Below are 16,320 nucleotides of genomic sequence, written 5' to 3'. Positions count from 1 at the left end.
GATGTCCCTATCCGTTAATGTTCTTATCTGTTAATGTCCCTATCTTTTAATGTGGCAAACCCAATATTGTTGCCCGCTTGAACGTTTGTTGTTTTTATTCAACAACATACTTTTTCTTATGTAACTCTTTTTTTATTGTGTATTTTATCGTTATTGTTGTTTAATGTTAAATATTTTTTCTTCTTTCTTTAGGTAATGTTTTTTCAACTAGCAATTAGTAATTAAAAACTTCTAAAATTGTTTTTAAAAAAAATATATAAGCTAAATAAATTTAAATTGAAAACTAATTTTAAAATTTTCGAGGCTTATCCACTTTATTGAAAAAATTAATTTTAAACTTAATTAATTAAAATGGATTACGTCTTTAAAAATAGTCCGCGTTGTCACAAAATAAGTATCCGCGATCCGCTAATGTCCTCCGCTTTTACAAATATTTTTGAGGAACTTGTTACCAAAGGCTTAAGAAGAGTATTTTTTTTTTGGATATATCTTTATCCTCGATGTGGGAAAGTCGAATGCGCGACTTAAACATAGAGTAACATAAGTTACTTATAAAAGGACAATAAACTTTTATATAACTATTTATTAAGAATGTTGGGTTAACCTTAATTTTTGGAGCTCTATTGGCGTCGTCCGCCCGGTTTATAAATGCGGATACCTTGCCTAATCTTCTCTTTCGCTTCATAGTCGAGGACAATACTAAAGTACGGGATGCGGGACCGTATGTAAACGTTAACATAAATTCGCGGAATGCGGGACGGAACGGAATTTTTGTACTTTTCTGCGGGATGATTGCTGTTTTTATCTAAAGGCTGAAAGGGCTAAGGGGTGGTGCGGGATTGACTTTAAAGGTCAAGAAATGATGCGAAATTGAATATAAAGCACAAGCGAAATTGAATATAAAGCACCCAAATTTTATTTGAGCTTTTAATGGTTGTTTTTTACTGTCTTTGCTCTCACTAAATTGTTTGTCGGTGTTTTAAAGATTGTAAGAAATGATTGTTAAAATGACAGAAGATCAAAACTTTAAACTTTTAGAGGAAAATTTGGACTTCACTGACAGAAAAACTCAAATTTTTGATGGATTAAACCAAGTAAAAAACAAATTATCTCAAAATAATTATGAAAAAGTTATAAAGAAACGAAAAAGTTCTAAAATAAAAGATTTAAATCCAGATGTTATTAAAACACAAAACTCTGAACCTGGTTTTAGAACCGATCCTGAAAAGTGGCAGAAGTACGATTTAACCGACACGGATATTATAAACAAACGTCATAACACTAATGCTGCATTTTTATTTTTACACGATCTAAAAAAACGCCCAAAAGAAGCAATTGAAAATAAACACATCGATAATAATTCTGATATTTTTAATAAGTCACAAGTTTTTAAAATGCCTGAATATGTGGTTGGGAAGAAAAGAATCAAAAAAGCAACGAAAATGGAAGTCAATACTTCAGGTAATTCTGCTGATATTGAATTGGATCATTTACACGAAAATATGTCAGCGATCGAGTACAAAGCAGACATTGAAGCAAAATTCGACGAAGAAAATGTTCTTAGTTCAAAAAAGGTGGATTCAAAAATTTTTAAAAATGTTTTGAAAAAAAGAAAAAATGTGAGATCAAGACTCAATATAGAATGTGATGACTAAACAAGTTTCACAAAAAATCATAAGTCATTTTTTGTTTATAGTTCTAACTGATGTTACTCTATGTTAAAGTTGCGCATTCAACCTTTCTACATCGAGGAACTCTTTAATAAAATTTTATTTTTTTTATAGCATAGAATATTTATAAGCGTTTATTATGAAGATTGAATTATTAAATGCAGCCACAGGAGAGCCAGCAAGCAGAGCTCAAGTATTTGGATTAGTTCTAAGGGTTGCTTGTACTGCAGGTGCTTGTTATTTTCTTTGGAAATATGTCGACAAACTTCTTACTATGATGGATCCGACTAAAAAAAATAAGAAAACTGCCGAACAAAAAGTAAGATTAAAGGTTTACTGGACTTTTCTTCTTAAATTGTCCTATTTCTGTATATTTGTAATCATTGGGTGAAGTCTAGGGTCACTAGATTTGAAACCCAGATTTTTAAGTAAACATTAGATTAAACTTTATACTCTAAGAATAAATTTAACAAAAAAATTAATAAAAATATTTTTAGGCTCAGCAGTTGTTAAAGCAGCTGGGAAAGAACAATATTAAAGACCTTCAGTTAACTGAATATGAACTCAACATTGCCTCCCAACTTATCATTCCTAAAGGTTGGTTTAATTTTTTAAGTGTTATAGACCACTAGTGTTTGAAGTTCAATTAAGTTAAAAAAGCTAAAAGTTTTAGATGCACTAACGATATATATATTTACCCTTAAATTTATAATTTAGAAAATCCCATACTTATCTTTAAGGTCCATTTTATAACTCTATTCATAAAGATTTAAATTTTTTGTTTTAAATTATCCAAAATAACATTTTAAGACCTAAAAATTGACAAAACTCTTTGATTATGTAGAAATCCCGGTATCTTGGCAGCATATAGGAGGACTCGATAAAATTGTTGATCAGATTAAAGAGTCGGTTATTCTTCCTTTCCACAAGAGGGCAGTATTTAAACAGTGTAAACTATTTTGTCCTCCAAAAGGTAATTACTTTAGTTTTACTAAAAATTAAATTTTTAAATTAAATTTGTTCAAGATTTTTTAAAAAGTTTTTTTTTTTTTGTGTATCTTTATCCTCGATGTGGGAAAGTCGAATGCGCAACTTAAACATAGAGTAACATCAGTTACTTCGACCCGGTCTCAAGTTGCCTTTAACAGTTTGGGACATTATATAGAATATAATTGCCCAGTAATTAAGCTGCTGATCAAGTGACTTAGCAGGAGTTCTTATCGTTTATAGCGCCTTACTTAAGGGTGCTACAGCATGAGAGCAGTGGGGATTGAACCCACAACTTCATGGTGGTGTAGCAAGAGTTCTTACCACTACACCACACTGCCAGCAAAATTTATTTGTTGCTAAAGTTCTCTAAGGTGCATCTCACTGTAAAATGATCATGATTTAAATAATGTTTCTATGTTTTGGGTTTGGTGACCATGCCATAACATACTAAAATCTTTATGTAAACATTAATACTTTTGGCATGTTTTAAATCATTAAATTGATTTTGTCATTTTTTTCCGTCGCATTGTTGTAATATTAATTGTATATCATATTTATTATTTACTTTTATCAATGTGTAAAAAAAACAAAATAATAAAAAATGTTGAATGATTTTAGGTATATTGTTGTATGGCCCTCCTGGTTGTGGAAAGACTATGATCGCCAAGGCAACCGCAAAAGAAGCGGGGTGTGCTTTTATCAATATTGAGGTACGGTGTTGTCGATTTCAATTAAAACTATAAAAATAGATTTTGTATTTCAATTTATATATACAATGTTAAGGTTTTTATTTATTTAATCTCTTTCTTACTTTTAGTTGATGTTTAATTTTCTCCTTTTTAAGTTGTTTAAAAACAATAAAATATTAATTTGGTAATTTTAACCTATTTTGTCATATTTAAATATCTTTATTCTATGCTCTGTTTTAATTATTAAGGTATAAAATTTTTTTTATAATTGTACATAAGTTTAAATTTTATAAGCTAACAATTATTTCACATTTTGTTTAAAGGTTCAGCAGTTAACGGACAAATGGTACGGGGAATCTCAAAAACTTGCCGCTGCTGTGTTCTCACTTGCTCACAAACTTCAGCCTGCGATTATATTCATCGACGAAATCGATGTTTTCTTACAGATGAGGTAAAAAGGGGATTATTGTGTAGTTAACAGTACTCTAATTACTTGATTACCTTTACATTCATGCCAAATTTTTAATTAATTTTACACTAATAGTAATATATATTTACATACCCATACTTTTTATAACCTATACCCTAAATATACATACCTTTACTCTTTAAAATACAATATATTTCAGATGTTTTTGTTCTTGTGACTTTAAAGGTTCTCACATGCCATGATTTATTAACCTTAAAAGTTTTGAAGGACTGTAAATTCACTTAAAAGCATGTAGCTGAATAAAAATGAATAAATTTTTTTATTACCTTCTGGCCCACCTATATCAAAACAATTCACGTTTCAACTTTCATGCTTAATGTAATCCGCAATTTAAATTAAATAAGGGGTCTGTACACTACTGAAAACTAGCAAAAAATATTCTAAACTTATAATTTTCAATTTTTTATGGTTGTTGTAAATTATTAATTTTTAAATTTAATTTTTGATAAGCAACAAAAAATTTTTTTACACAAAAATTTAAATTTTTATTCAAATTAAATTCATGTTTTCAATCTTAAAGATCGGATAGAGATCATGAAGTAACAGCTATGATGAAGGCAACTTTTATGAGTTTATGGGATGGGCTGGCATCTGATGATAATAGTCAGATTATGGTAATGGGGGCAACAAATCGACCAAAACAAATTGATCAAGCTATCCTTAGAAGAATGCCAATAAGGCTTAATGTTCCAATGCCAGTTTGTTAATTTTTATTATTTATTTTAAAACATTTGTTGTTTATTTTTTGGGGTGTTTTTGGTTTTCTTTGTGGTAAGCCAATTTGGTTTAAATTTATTCTTTTTTTTAAATTGCAATGTTTTGTAAAAGGCCTATTTTTTTATACTAACATTTTTTAATTTAACTAAACTAAAATTAATTAATATTATGAGTAGAAAATAAATACATAATATTTAAATAAAATTCTAATTATCGGAGTAATTAATAAACAGACTAATTACAATTTTACAGTTTTTTGTATTTAAAAATTAATTAAAAAATTCTTGTGTAGGATGCTGCCCAACGCACCAACATCTTAAGGATTGTCCTTGAAGTGGAGGAGCTTTCTTTGGATGTTGATCTTGGGAGGTTGTCGGAAGATTTAAATGGGTTTAGTGGAAGTGATATACGGGAGATGTGTCGTCATGCCTCCGTTGCTAGGGTCCAGGAATTCATCAAATCGAACAAGTTCGTAATTTTTTAAAAGTTTTTTAAACTAAAAATTATTTTGTGTTAAAAATTTTTGATATTTTTAAAACTCTAAACAAATTTGTAAGAACACTCGTAAATTATGTTTATTGGTGTTAAAAGCTAATTATTATTTTTTGATCGTTTGTACTTAATTTTTATTTTTATTTAAAACTTCAATTAAATTAAAAAAAAAAAAAATTTTTTTAACAATTATAAATTACTGTGATGGCTGTTCAAATAGTTTTTTTGTTGAAATCAACTAAATATCAACTAAATATTTTTTTATTTTTTTGTTGTAACTTTTTTACAAACAAAAAAAATAGTTATTTAAAATTTTAGTATATAATTAAGTTTGTAATAACATTTGTAAGTTATGTTTAATCGGGTTTAAGTCAAGTTCTGGAATTTAAAGTTAGTTATTAAGTTTTTTTACCTACAGATTTTTTTGTAAAATTGAATCTATTTTTTTAAATATTTTTTGTGATTTTTTCGCAATTTAAAAAGTGTCGAAATATTTAATAAAGTTTTCAGTTTTGGCGTTTAACAAATAATCAAATCCTATAAAATTTTTTTTTTAGTGATGATAATTCAATTCAACTTCGGCCAATAAGCATGGAGGATTTAGTGAAAGCTTCCGAGGTGATGCAAAAAAGCAAAAGTTCAGAGTTGCCGTATCTTTTTCCAGGCTCTATGATGTCATAAGGTTTTCATTGTTTTTTTTTAGAACAAAATTAACAAAATTTTTTTAATTATTTTTGTAATTTTTGTATTTAAATACCCTGGGTATTTAGGTATTTAGTTTTAAAATCTTTGTTAATTTTTCTTTTCTATTTTTTATTTTTTTGCTCTAAAATAAAGATACAAAAAAGAGTTTTAAAACTTAAAACAATTTAGAAAAAATTGTAAATTTTATTTTTAGGAATTTAAAAATTACAACTATTATGTATTTTATATTGAATTCTAATTTTTAATTTGAAAATTTAGCATGTAAAAATTTTTTTTAATGTTTAATTTAAATTTTGGCAAATCTTAAAAGTTTTGTTAATATTCATTGAACTAAATATAATGTGAGTTTTGATAAAATTAGTATAATTATAGGACATAGCAGTTTGTATAAATAATTATGTTTAAAATTAGTATAAAAAATAAATATGTTTAAAAAGATATTAGTAATTAATAAGTCACTGTTCTGAAACAACTTCATTTGTACAATTAATGATTTTTGTAGTACGAAAAAAAAACAAAGCAATTTGTTATTACATAACGGAATTACTAATTAATTACATTTGAACTAAATCATAAATTTGAATCATTATTCTTTAGAAACCAGGCGTGCAAAAGCATTTTTTTCACCTCATGCGTGCACGCTGCCTTACTTTCCAGACTGGGGAAGGAGGTGCTCAAGGAAAAATATTTTGCCGTCATTTTTAGTAAGCAGCAGAAATTGTCTTCTGCAATATTCAGACCTTTAGCAATGACAATTTCTGTTGCTTAATAAAAAAGACCGCTTCACACTATTTTTTGAGCTCTTTCTTCTTGCCCTTTCTCTTCTTAGTGCTTCCCTTCCTCCCTGTCTTCTCTTCACTCCCTTCTTTTAGTATTACCCTTTATGACTTGAACTTATACAAACTACTTTAAATTTAATTCATTTATGATTTTACAATTCCAAGTTATTCATTTCACCTGGATTAAACTAAATTAATTATATTCAAAGGTGAAACCAGGAAGTAAAGAAAGCAAAGTTTAAACTTTAATCTGGCTCGAAATAAATTTCTTCTCAACTTCATGGAAATATTCTTCAATATGATCTCACTAAAACCTTGAAGTAAACTAATTTGTAATGTTGAGTATATTGTAATACAATTTAAGTTGATTTAATGATAACATAGTATTTGTAATATTTTAATTAAATTATAAATATTATTTATTTCTGTTGATTATGTTTTTAAATTTTGTTTTTATACATTTTTATAATTAAAGTTTAAAAGTAATTTTAATCAGTATTTAAACCTATTATTTTAATATTTTAGTTGACCACTGATAGTTGTGGTGGCGCTGTTGAGTAATTGGATCACCAAAGATAAATAAGTGAAGTCCTGTAGTGTGGTATACCGGTTATGACATCAGATCACATGCCATGAGGTTTCGGGTTCAAGCCACACCAATGCCACACTATATTCACCCTTGAGTTCAGTATTATGGATAGCTTGTCACAATAAAAAAAATAAAATTAGCGGTAAGAAAAATTTAAGAAAGTTAATTTTAAAAATATTATGTTTACTAACTTGTATTTACTTTGTTATTAAGTTGGGTGTGAGGATAAAAACCTTAAACTTTTTAAAACTTAAATTAAATTAGTTTTTAAAAAAGTTTTTTTTAATGCAAAGATGATATTTGCTTTAAAATTTTTAAAAGTTTAATCTAAATATATTAATAGTTAAAAAATACCTAAAAATTATATTTCCAATTTCTGTGTATAAAGTTTATTAAGTATATTTTCAGATCACTTGTACATTACGGTTCTTAGAAAAACTCTCATACATTGCGGTCATACCTTATTTTCTCACTAATTTACCTGACCTGCCTAATTCTCTTTAATTTAACGGTTTACAAGAACTTTTTTTGGTACTTTACGATCCTAACTAATTTTCGATCGCATTTAACGGCCTTGCTATTTTCTCCTGTACTTTACGGTTCTAGCTAATTCTCTCTCATACTTTACAGTTGTAAGTACAAGTGATTCTGTTTTTCTATTTATTAATTGACAAACTAATTTTTGAATTTTTCTTTATGTTTAGGTTGAGTAATATATGTGGCATGGCACCAACATTATGACATCATAGTGGATCATGTGATCTTATAAGAATATGAAATGTTAATTGGTGAGATATTACTTTATTTATTTTTAATATGTCTTAAAAAAAGGAGAATTATTATTGTACCCTAATGTTTTTTTGTTTATTTTTTGTTTATGTGGGAAGGTTGACATCACGACCTCAACATTGAGTAACATCTGTTACTCCAACCCAGTCTTAAGTTAATTTTGCCTTTTTAAGATATTTTTAGGTATAATTGCCCCATAATTAAACTGCTGATTAAATGCTGACTCAGCAGAAGTTTATATCGTTTATAGCACCTTACTTAACGGTTCTACTGCAAAAAAGCAGTGGAAATCGAATCCACGACCTCATGTGATGTAGCAAGTGTTCTGACCACTACACCACACTGTCTCTGTTGGTTGATATTGTGAATAAAATTTATTTTACTTTACCATAAGACTGTGCCATAAACTACAATAGAAATTAAACTGTGTTCAGTGTGCTTACAATGTATGTACCATAGTATATTTTACAAGTGGAAGTAAATACATTTATAACCTATCCCGAAAATTAATATTTTAGGTGAATTGTGTTGGTTTATGGTCGGTCTTTATTATTAGCTCAGGAAGTTGTTAATTGCAACACTGGAGAATCGTAAAATAATTGTTGTTCAACTTAACCCAACTTCTAATAAATCAACTTTAATGCAACTTCATGTTATATGTAAGTATTATCTTTATGCTTGTGGTTTCTGAACAATAACTGTATAAACATGGAGTAAAATATTGGATCTAATTCATTCAAATGTTATTGAAATTATCTTTTCATGTAGTTTTTACCAAATATATTGTTCTCAGCCATTTTTTGTTGTATTTACTAAAATTCGGGTTATATACTGCATTTATGTTGGCCTAAAGTCTAGCCAAGTTAGGAGTTATATTGGTTTAAAACTCTATTTTTTTAAGGTTATAAATCCTTTTTTTATTGTGATTTAAAACTTTTATATTTACAGAAGTTGATTATATTATTTATCGCTCATCATTATTTGCTGATTCAAGATTTCTACTGAAAATATCAACAAAAAACTGTATTCTGGATCTTTCCACCATGACGGTATTACAATAAACATAAAGTAAATGAAATTAGTTGAATATTTGTATTTCTTAATGTAAAATGAGTAATTTTTTTGTAAATTTTGTTATTTGGGTACCTTTAAAATATACTGTATCAAATTAATCCAATTACGTTAAATGGATTACCTGAAACAAATGAATAGAATAAATTAAATTATAACCCTGACCTTCACCTTTCTAGAATACACTTTATATATGTGATTTATTAAATTTAATTCGAACCAGTATATTTTATAGACATCTTCATTATTTAAGTGTGTATTACATATTATTTAGAAAAAGGAATCAACATTTATGTGTTATCAATATTCCAGCTTTACTGGATAGCGTTTATATTTGTAACCGAAAAAACAATCCACAATATATCTCAGTTTGTAATCGACCTAAATTTGATCCCCTTCACCCCCAAAACCCCTCGACCTTGGTGCTTTTCACCCCCGAACAAGCGACCTTGGGATTATGTACAACGTCCTTGAGGTATTCCTTAATTATTATTTAAATAAAAAAAGTTAATTTTAGGTTTTTAAAGTTTACTAGGCAACCAAAACTTACCTAAAATTATGGTTTAGTCTTAAGTGCACTGGACATTAATTTCTATTTATTTGGTTTAACTAAATAGTTTGATTGAAATTTACCTTTACCGTCAGGTTTAATAAAGTTTTAAGATATTTAACTCAATATTGTTTGTTTTATAAATGTTAATTATCAATGACACCTTACATAATGACAGTTGGCATGCCAGCAGTGGGTTTCAAACCCTATAACTTATGTATAAACAAGAAGCTTAACTATGTTAACAGTATAATGTTTATTTAGGTTTGTTCCATAAACAAAACACAGATAAGAGAAAGAATATTCACTCATCAACTACCTCATGATTAGCTTTAAACCAAACTACTCTTAAAACATGTAATGTTACATCTTGTTTAATATTCAAGATGATTTTTGTTGTATCCAGGAAGTGGATATAAAGTTTATCTAAAGATAATAAAAATGAGGAAATTGTATTTCTTCTATAGTTCATATTATCGCTTCTCTTAAAATTGTTATTTTTTATTTTTTCGGTTACAAAATTTCGTGTTTTACCAGGGTGATATTTAACTTACATTGTGATCCGTTTATTAACCAAGAAGAAGTTTGTTTTAGGACCCAAAAACTGTATTTTAAATGCGGTATTGTGGCAACTAAGACTAAAAGAGCTATATAACTTACTTTATATAACTTATTTTAAGTTATTTTCAGTAACAACTATTATTTTTCCCCCATTTGTTTTTATGTTTACATTAAGTCTTTTAATTTATTATATATAAAAAAATTTATTTTAGCTCTTGTAAAAAATATTTTTTACTTTAGTTGCAACATTATTTTAACCAACTTTGTTATTTAGAGTGAAAGGACAAAATGTTGTACTAATATTTTCCACAAAATTTAAAGAAAGATCTTAAGTTACACACCAGTGATGGTAAAACTTTAAACAATAAAACAATGGGAAAATTCCAAAACTAATTTTCTGGTTTAAAAATTGCCCCGGTTATTGTATTTTGAGGATTTTATATATAGCTACGTAACAAAAAGTTATTATATTTTATAAGTTGTACAATACAAAACTAACATGGCTACCAAACTCATTTTCCTAATTTTGTCAATTAATTCAAAATACTTTGTTTAGCTGCTTCTATATAGCAAACTGGTTAGAGAACTCAGTATTATTTGTAAAGCGGCATCTTAAAGATATTTACAGCAGTTATCCAATTGTTTATACTTAATACAATGAGATTTTAAATTAACTCGTAACTATCTTGTGTGCTTTGGTATTTATATCGAATGTTGGATTTTACTTTTTTTATGCTTGTATGAATTGTTAAAAAATAAATGAACAAAATTTATAGTTAATGTTGTGGCCTATATTTTAGCCTACTTGTTCAGTGTGATTGTTTATTAGTTACTGGAGTGTAATTGCTAAAGAAATTTAGTTGGTGTTATTGTATATTATTTGGTTAGTTGTAATTGCACTAGGGATTAGGTTACGGTGTGTAGTTGTTTAACTATTAGTGTGAATGAGCTGTGATTAGGTGGAAAGGGCAGTTGTCGTAATATTTTGATCCACTGGCTCATTATATATTTAATAATGATGTATTTACCCTTGGAATAAGGTCATTTGTAGGTTTATAGTCTTAGTAATCACCTTAAGGAATAATTGTTCCTCAAGTTGTTTTGGTAATTAAATTGTTTTGTAGGAGAAGTCGTGGGACGGTTTACTGTTTGTAGACTATCGAGGATAAAATAAACACCAAAATAATTCAACCGTACTAAGAGGTCGTGGTTTGCTTACTGTACTGCTTAGGGAGAACACGTGTTTTACAGATTTTATTCAACTTATAAACATATTTTAAACATTAATATCTTAATAATATTTTGTTTTTTACTGAATACAAATATTTGATTGATTATGTTATGTAATAAAGAACTCTTATGACGCATAATTGTAATAAATTATTTGTTTTAATTAAGATTAAAAGTGAGTGATTGTGCACAATGTAGATTGTTTAACAACAAGTGCCAAACAATGCATGGTTTATAACAAAGAAATATAAAGTTTGGAGCTCCTAAAAGTAACCTGAATATTTAAATTTGAAAAAAAAGAATTCCTTGGGTTTAAGTAGTTGTAAGTAATTTATAATTTAAAGTAAAATTTAAAAATAATTGTGTTTATTGTTTGTAAATATTTGGACAATAATTTTGTTTAGTGTGAAGTTAAATTTAGTAAAGTGACTTAATTTTTGCTATAGTACAATTTTTAGTTATTTATTTTTTACTTATTAACTTAATGTTGGGAAATACTAAAAAAAGGGATGAGGAAAGGAGCCAGTCTGGAAAGTAGGGCGGTTTTTGACGAGATCTCGTGCGTGCAATCTTGAAAAATGGCATAACTGCGCATGCATGTGTATAAAAATTTCGGTCTACGCGTGCACGCATGATTTATCTATGAATGTTTTACTTTAAATTGGCTTAAGTATGCTACCACAAGGGGCCAATATTCGTGTGCACGAATTTTTTTAGAAACCAGGCGTGCAAAAGCATTTTTTTCACCTCATGCGTGCACGCTGCCCTACTTTCCAGACTGGGGAAGGAGGTGCTCAAGGAAAAATATTTTGCAGTCATTTTCAGTAAGCAGCAGAAATTGTCTTCTGCATTATTCAGACCTTTAGCAATTACAATCTCTGTTGCTTAATAAAAATGACCGCTTAACACTATCTTTTGAGCTCCTTCTTCTTGCCTTTTCTCTTTTTAGTGCTTCCCTTCCTCCCTGTCTTCTCTTCACTCTCTTCTTTTAGTATTACCCTTTATGACTTGAACTTATACAAACTACTTTAAATTTAATTCATTTATGATTTTACAATTCCAAGTTATTCATTTTACCTGGATTAAACTAAATTAATTATATTCAAAGGTGAAACCAGGAAGTAAAGAAAACAAAGTTTAAACTTTAATCTGGCTCGGAATAAATTTCTTCTTAACTTCATGGAAATATTCTTCAATATGATCTCACTAAAACCTTGAAGTAAACTAATTTGTAATGTTGAGTATATTGTAATACAATTTAAATTGATTCAATGATAACATAGTATTTGTAATATTTTAATTAAATTATAAATATTTTTTATTTCTATTGATTATGTTTTTAAATTTTGTTTTTATACATTTTTATAATTAAAGTTTAAAAATAATTTTAATCAGTATTTAAACCTATTATTTTAATATTTTAGTTGACCACTGTGGTTTTGGTGGCGCTGTTGAGTAATTGGATCACCAAAGATAAATAAGTGAAGTCCTGTAGTGTGGTATACCGGTTATGACATCAGATCACATGCCATAAGGTTTCAGGTTCGAGCCGCACCAATGCCACATTGTTCACCCTTGAGTTCAGTATTATGGATAGCTTGTCACAATAAAAAAAATAAATAAGCGGTAAGAAAAATTTAAGAAATTTAATTTTTAAAATATGATGTTTACTAACTTGAATTTACTTTGTTATTAAGTTGGGTGTGAGGATAAAAACCTTAAACTTTTTAAAACTTTAATTAAATTAGTTTTTAAAAAAATTTTTTTTAATGCAAAGATGATATTTGCTTTAAAATTTTTAAAAGTTTAATCTAAATATATTAATAGTTAAAAAATACCTAAAAATTATATTTCCAATTTCTGTGTATAAAGTTTATTAAATATATTTTCAGATCACTTGTACTTTACGGTTCTTAGAAAAACTCTCGTACATTGCGGTCATACCTTATTTTCTCACGAATTTACCTGACCTGGCTAATTCTCTTTAATTTAACGGTTCACAAGAACTTTTTTTGGTACTTTACGATCCTAACTAATTTTCTATCGCATTTACCAACCCCTTGCTATTTTCTCCTGTACTTTATGGTTCTAGCTAATTCTCTCTCGTACTTTACAGTTGTAAGTACAAGTGATCCTGTTTTTCTATTTATTAATTGACAATCTAATTTTTGAATTTTTCTTTATGTTTAGGTTGAGTAATATATGTGGCATGGCACCAACATTATGACATCATAGTGGATCATGTGACCTCATAAGAATATGAAATGTTAAATTGGTGAGATATTACTTTATTTATTTTAATATTTTCTTAAAAAAAGGGAATTATTTTTGTACCCTAATGTTTTTTTGTTTATTTTTTGTTTATGTGGGAAGGTTGACATCACGACCTCAACATTGAGTAACATCTGTTACTCCAACAGAGTCTTAAGTAAATTTTGCCTTTTTAAGATATTTTTAGGTATAATTGCCCCGTAATTAAACTGCTGATTAAATGCCGACTCAGCAGGAGTTGTATCGTTTATAGTGCGTTACTCAAGGGTTCTACAGCAAAAAAGCAGTGGGAATCGAATCCACAACCTCATGTGAAGTAGCAAGTGTTCTGACCACTACACCACGCTGTTGGTTGAAATTGTTATTAAAATTTATTTTACTTTACCATAAGACTGTGCCATAAACTACAATAGAAATTAAACTGTGTTCAGTGTGCTAACAATGTATGTACCATAGTATATTTTACAAGTGGCTGTAAATACATTTATAACCTAACCCGAAAATTAATATTTTAGGTGAATTATGTTGGTTTATGGTCGGTCTTTATTATTACCTCAGGAAGTTGTTAATTGCAACACTGGAGAATCGTAAATTAATTGTTTAACTTAACCCAACTTCTAATAAACTAACTTTAATGCAACTTCATGTTATATGTAAGTATTATCTTTATGTTTGTGGTTTCTGAACAATAACTGTATAAACATGGTGTAAAATATTGGATCTAATTCATTCAAATGTTATTGGAATTATCTTTTCATGTAGTTTTTACCAAATATATTGTTCTCAGCCATTTTTTGTTGTATTTACTAAAATTCGGGGTATATACTGCATTTATGTTGGCCTAAATTCTAGCCAAGTTAGGGGTTATATTGGTTTAAAACTCTATTTTTTAAAGGTTATAAATTCTTTTTTTATTTTGATTTAAAACTTTTATATTTACAGAAGTTGATTATATTATTTATGGCTCATCATTATTTGCTGATTCAAGATTTCTACTGAAAATATCAACAAAAAACTGTAGTCTGGTTCTTTCCACCATGACAGTATTACAATAAACATAAAGTAAATGAAATTAGTTGAATATTTGTATTTCTTAATGTAAAATGAGTAATTTTTTTGTAAATTTTGTTATTTGGGTACCTTTAAAATATACTGTATCAAATTAATCCAATTATGTTAAATGGAATACCTGAAACAAATGAATAGAATGAATTAAATTATAACCCTGACCTTCACCTTTCTAGAATACACTTTATAAATGTGATTTATTAAATTTAATTCGAACCAGTATATTTTATAGATATCTTCATTATTTAAGTGTGTATTACATATTATTTAGAAAAAGGAATCAACATTTATGTGTTATAAATATTCCAGCTTTACTGGATAGCGTTTATATTTGTAACCGAAAAAACAATCCACAATATATCTCAGTTTGTAATTGACCTAAATTTGATCCCCTTCACCCCCAAAACCCCTCGACGTTGTTGCTTTTCACCCCCGAACAAGCGACCTTGGGATTATGTACAACGTCCTTGAGGTATTCCTTAATTATTATTTAAATAAAAAAAGTTAATTTTAGGTTTTTAAAGTTTACTAGGCAACCAAAACTTACCTAAAATTATGGTTTAGTCTTAAGTGCACTGGACATTAATTTCTATTTATTTGGTTTAACTAAATAGTTTGATTGAAATTTACCTTTACCATCAGGTTAAATAAAGTTTTAAGATATTTAACTCAATATTGTTTATTTTATAAATGTTAATTATCAATGACACCTTACATAATGACAGATGGCATGCTAGCAGTGGGTTTCAAACCTTATAACTTATGTATAAATAGGAAACTTAACCATGTTAACAGTATAATGTTTATTTAGGTTTGTTCCATAAGCAAAACACAGATAAGAGAAAGAATATTCACTCATCAACTACCTCATGATTAGCTTTAAACCAAACTACTCTTAAAACATGTAATGTTACATCTTGTTTAATATTCAAGATGATTTTTGTTGTATCCAGGAAGTGGATATAAAGTTTATTTAAATATAATAAGAATGAGGAAATTGTATTTCTTCTATAGTTCATATTATCTTTTCTTTTAAAATTGTTATTTTTTATTTTTTCGGTTACAAAATTTCATGTTTTACCAGGGTGATATTTAACTAAGATTGTGATTCTGTTTATTAACCAACAAGAAGTTTGTTTTAGGACCCAAGACAATAATTGTATTTTTATGGTTAACCTATGCATTGCCCATTACAGTTTGTCTAAAATTATTTTTTATTAACATTTCTAAATTAAATTTTATAGATGTTATACTAATATGTGACATTGTGTACATTTAATTTGTATAAAAGTTTCAACTAATCTAGTTAAAAATCACATAAAATAATGACTTAAACACAAAGTTCTATTAACAGATAAAACCTGCGCTATAACAGTCTTATATGGTAATAATGTGAGGATGTATACCAGTAGCAAATGTTTTTACATTTGGTTCGTAAAAACTATTTAATTTTAATAAACTGTTTAAAATTAATAAAAAAATATTTTTTTGGGTATTGTGAAATAGCATAGCTTTACTTTTAGTTTTAATAAATTAATTTGAATTAAGTATTTATTATCTCACAATTTTTATTTGTAAATATTCGAGGATAAATACATAAATTTAAAAAGAGTTATTCAACCGCACAACAAAGTTTTAGGTTGCTTACTGTTTTGCTTA

At 27.6% G+C, this 16,320-nt stretch overlaps 1 protein-coding gene and 2 long non-coding RNA genes across 6 annotated transcripts; all 3 read left to right on the top strand.

The window, feature by feature from the left end:
* The first annotated feature begins 1,465 nt into the window (after positions 1–1,465).
* Positions 1,466–10,804, top strand: LOC145746229 (outer mitochondrial transmembrane helix translocase-like). Of its 4 annotated transcripts, XM_082564456.1 has the most exons (16): positions 1,466–1,574; positions 1,785–1,989; positions 2,168–2,267; positions 2,515–2,643; positions 3,279–3,370; positions 3,673–3,800; positions 4,360–4,537; positions 4,849–5,024; positions 5,606–5,730; positions 6,742–6,852; positions 7,058–7,263; positions 7,826–7,909; positions 8,429–8,569; positions 8,859–8,978; positions 9,256–9,456; positions 9,796–10,804. In XM_082564456.1, the coding sequence occupies exons 2-9, from the start codon at positions 1,810–1,812 to the stop codon at positions 5,727–5,729; spliced, it is 1,107 nt and encodes a 368-aa protein (XP_082420582.1). In that variant the 5' UTR covers positions 1,466–1,574; positions 1,785–1,809; the 3' UTR covers position 5,730; positions 6,742–6,852; positions 7,058–7,263; positions 7,826–7,909; positions 8,429–8,569; positions 8,859–8,978; positions 9,256–9,456; positions 9,796–10,804. The 4 variants fall into 4 exon arrangements, with proteins under 4 accessions (XP_082420582.1, XP_082420584.1, XP_082420583.1 ...); XM_082564458.1 differs by lacking the exon at positions 1,466–1,574 and having other exon boundaries at positions 1,790–1,989; positions 8,859–8,959; XM_082564457.1 differs by lacking the exon at positions 1,466–1,574 and having other exon boundaries at positions 1,790–1,989; positions 9,294–9,456.
* A 754-nt stretch (positions 10,805–11,558) lies between these two features.
* On the top strand, positions 11,559–14,227 carry LOC145745804 (uncharacterized). Its single transcript, XR_014281276.1, has 5 exons — positions 11,559–11,644; positions 12,431–12,541; positions 12,747–12,948; positions 13,513–13,597; positions 14,109–14,227. It is a non-coding gene; the product is annotated as an uncharacterized LOC145745804 (long non-coding RNA).
* A 313-nt stretch (positions 14,228–14,540) lies between these two features.
* Positions 14,541–15,991, top strand: LOC145745805 (uncharacterized). Its single transcript, XR_014281277.1, has 3 exons — positions 14,541–14,655; positions 14,971–15,133; positions 15,473–15,991. It is a non-coding gene; the product is annotated as an uncharacterized LOC145745805 (long non-coding RNA).
* Positions 15,992–16,320: the final 329 nt, after the last annotated feature.

The sequence above is a fragment of the Corella eumyota genome, chromosome 3 (genome assembly GCF_963082875.1).
Source record: "Corella eumyota chromosome 3, kaCorEumy4.1, whole genome shotgun sequence".
NCBI lineage: Eukaryota > Metazoa > Chordata > Ascidiacea > Phlebobranchia > Corellidae > Corella > Corella eumyota.
The sequence above is the reverse complement of the archived record's forward strand: the minus strand, read 5'-3'. Positions and strand labels throughout refer to the sequence as shown.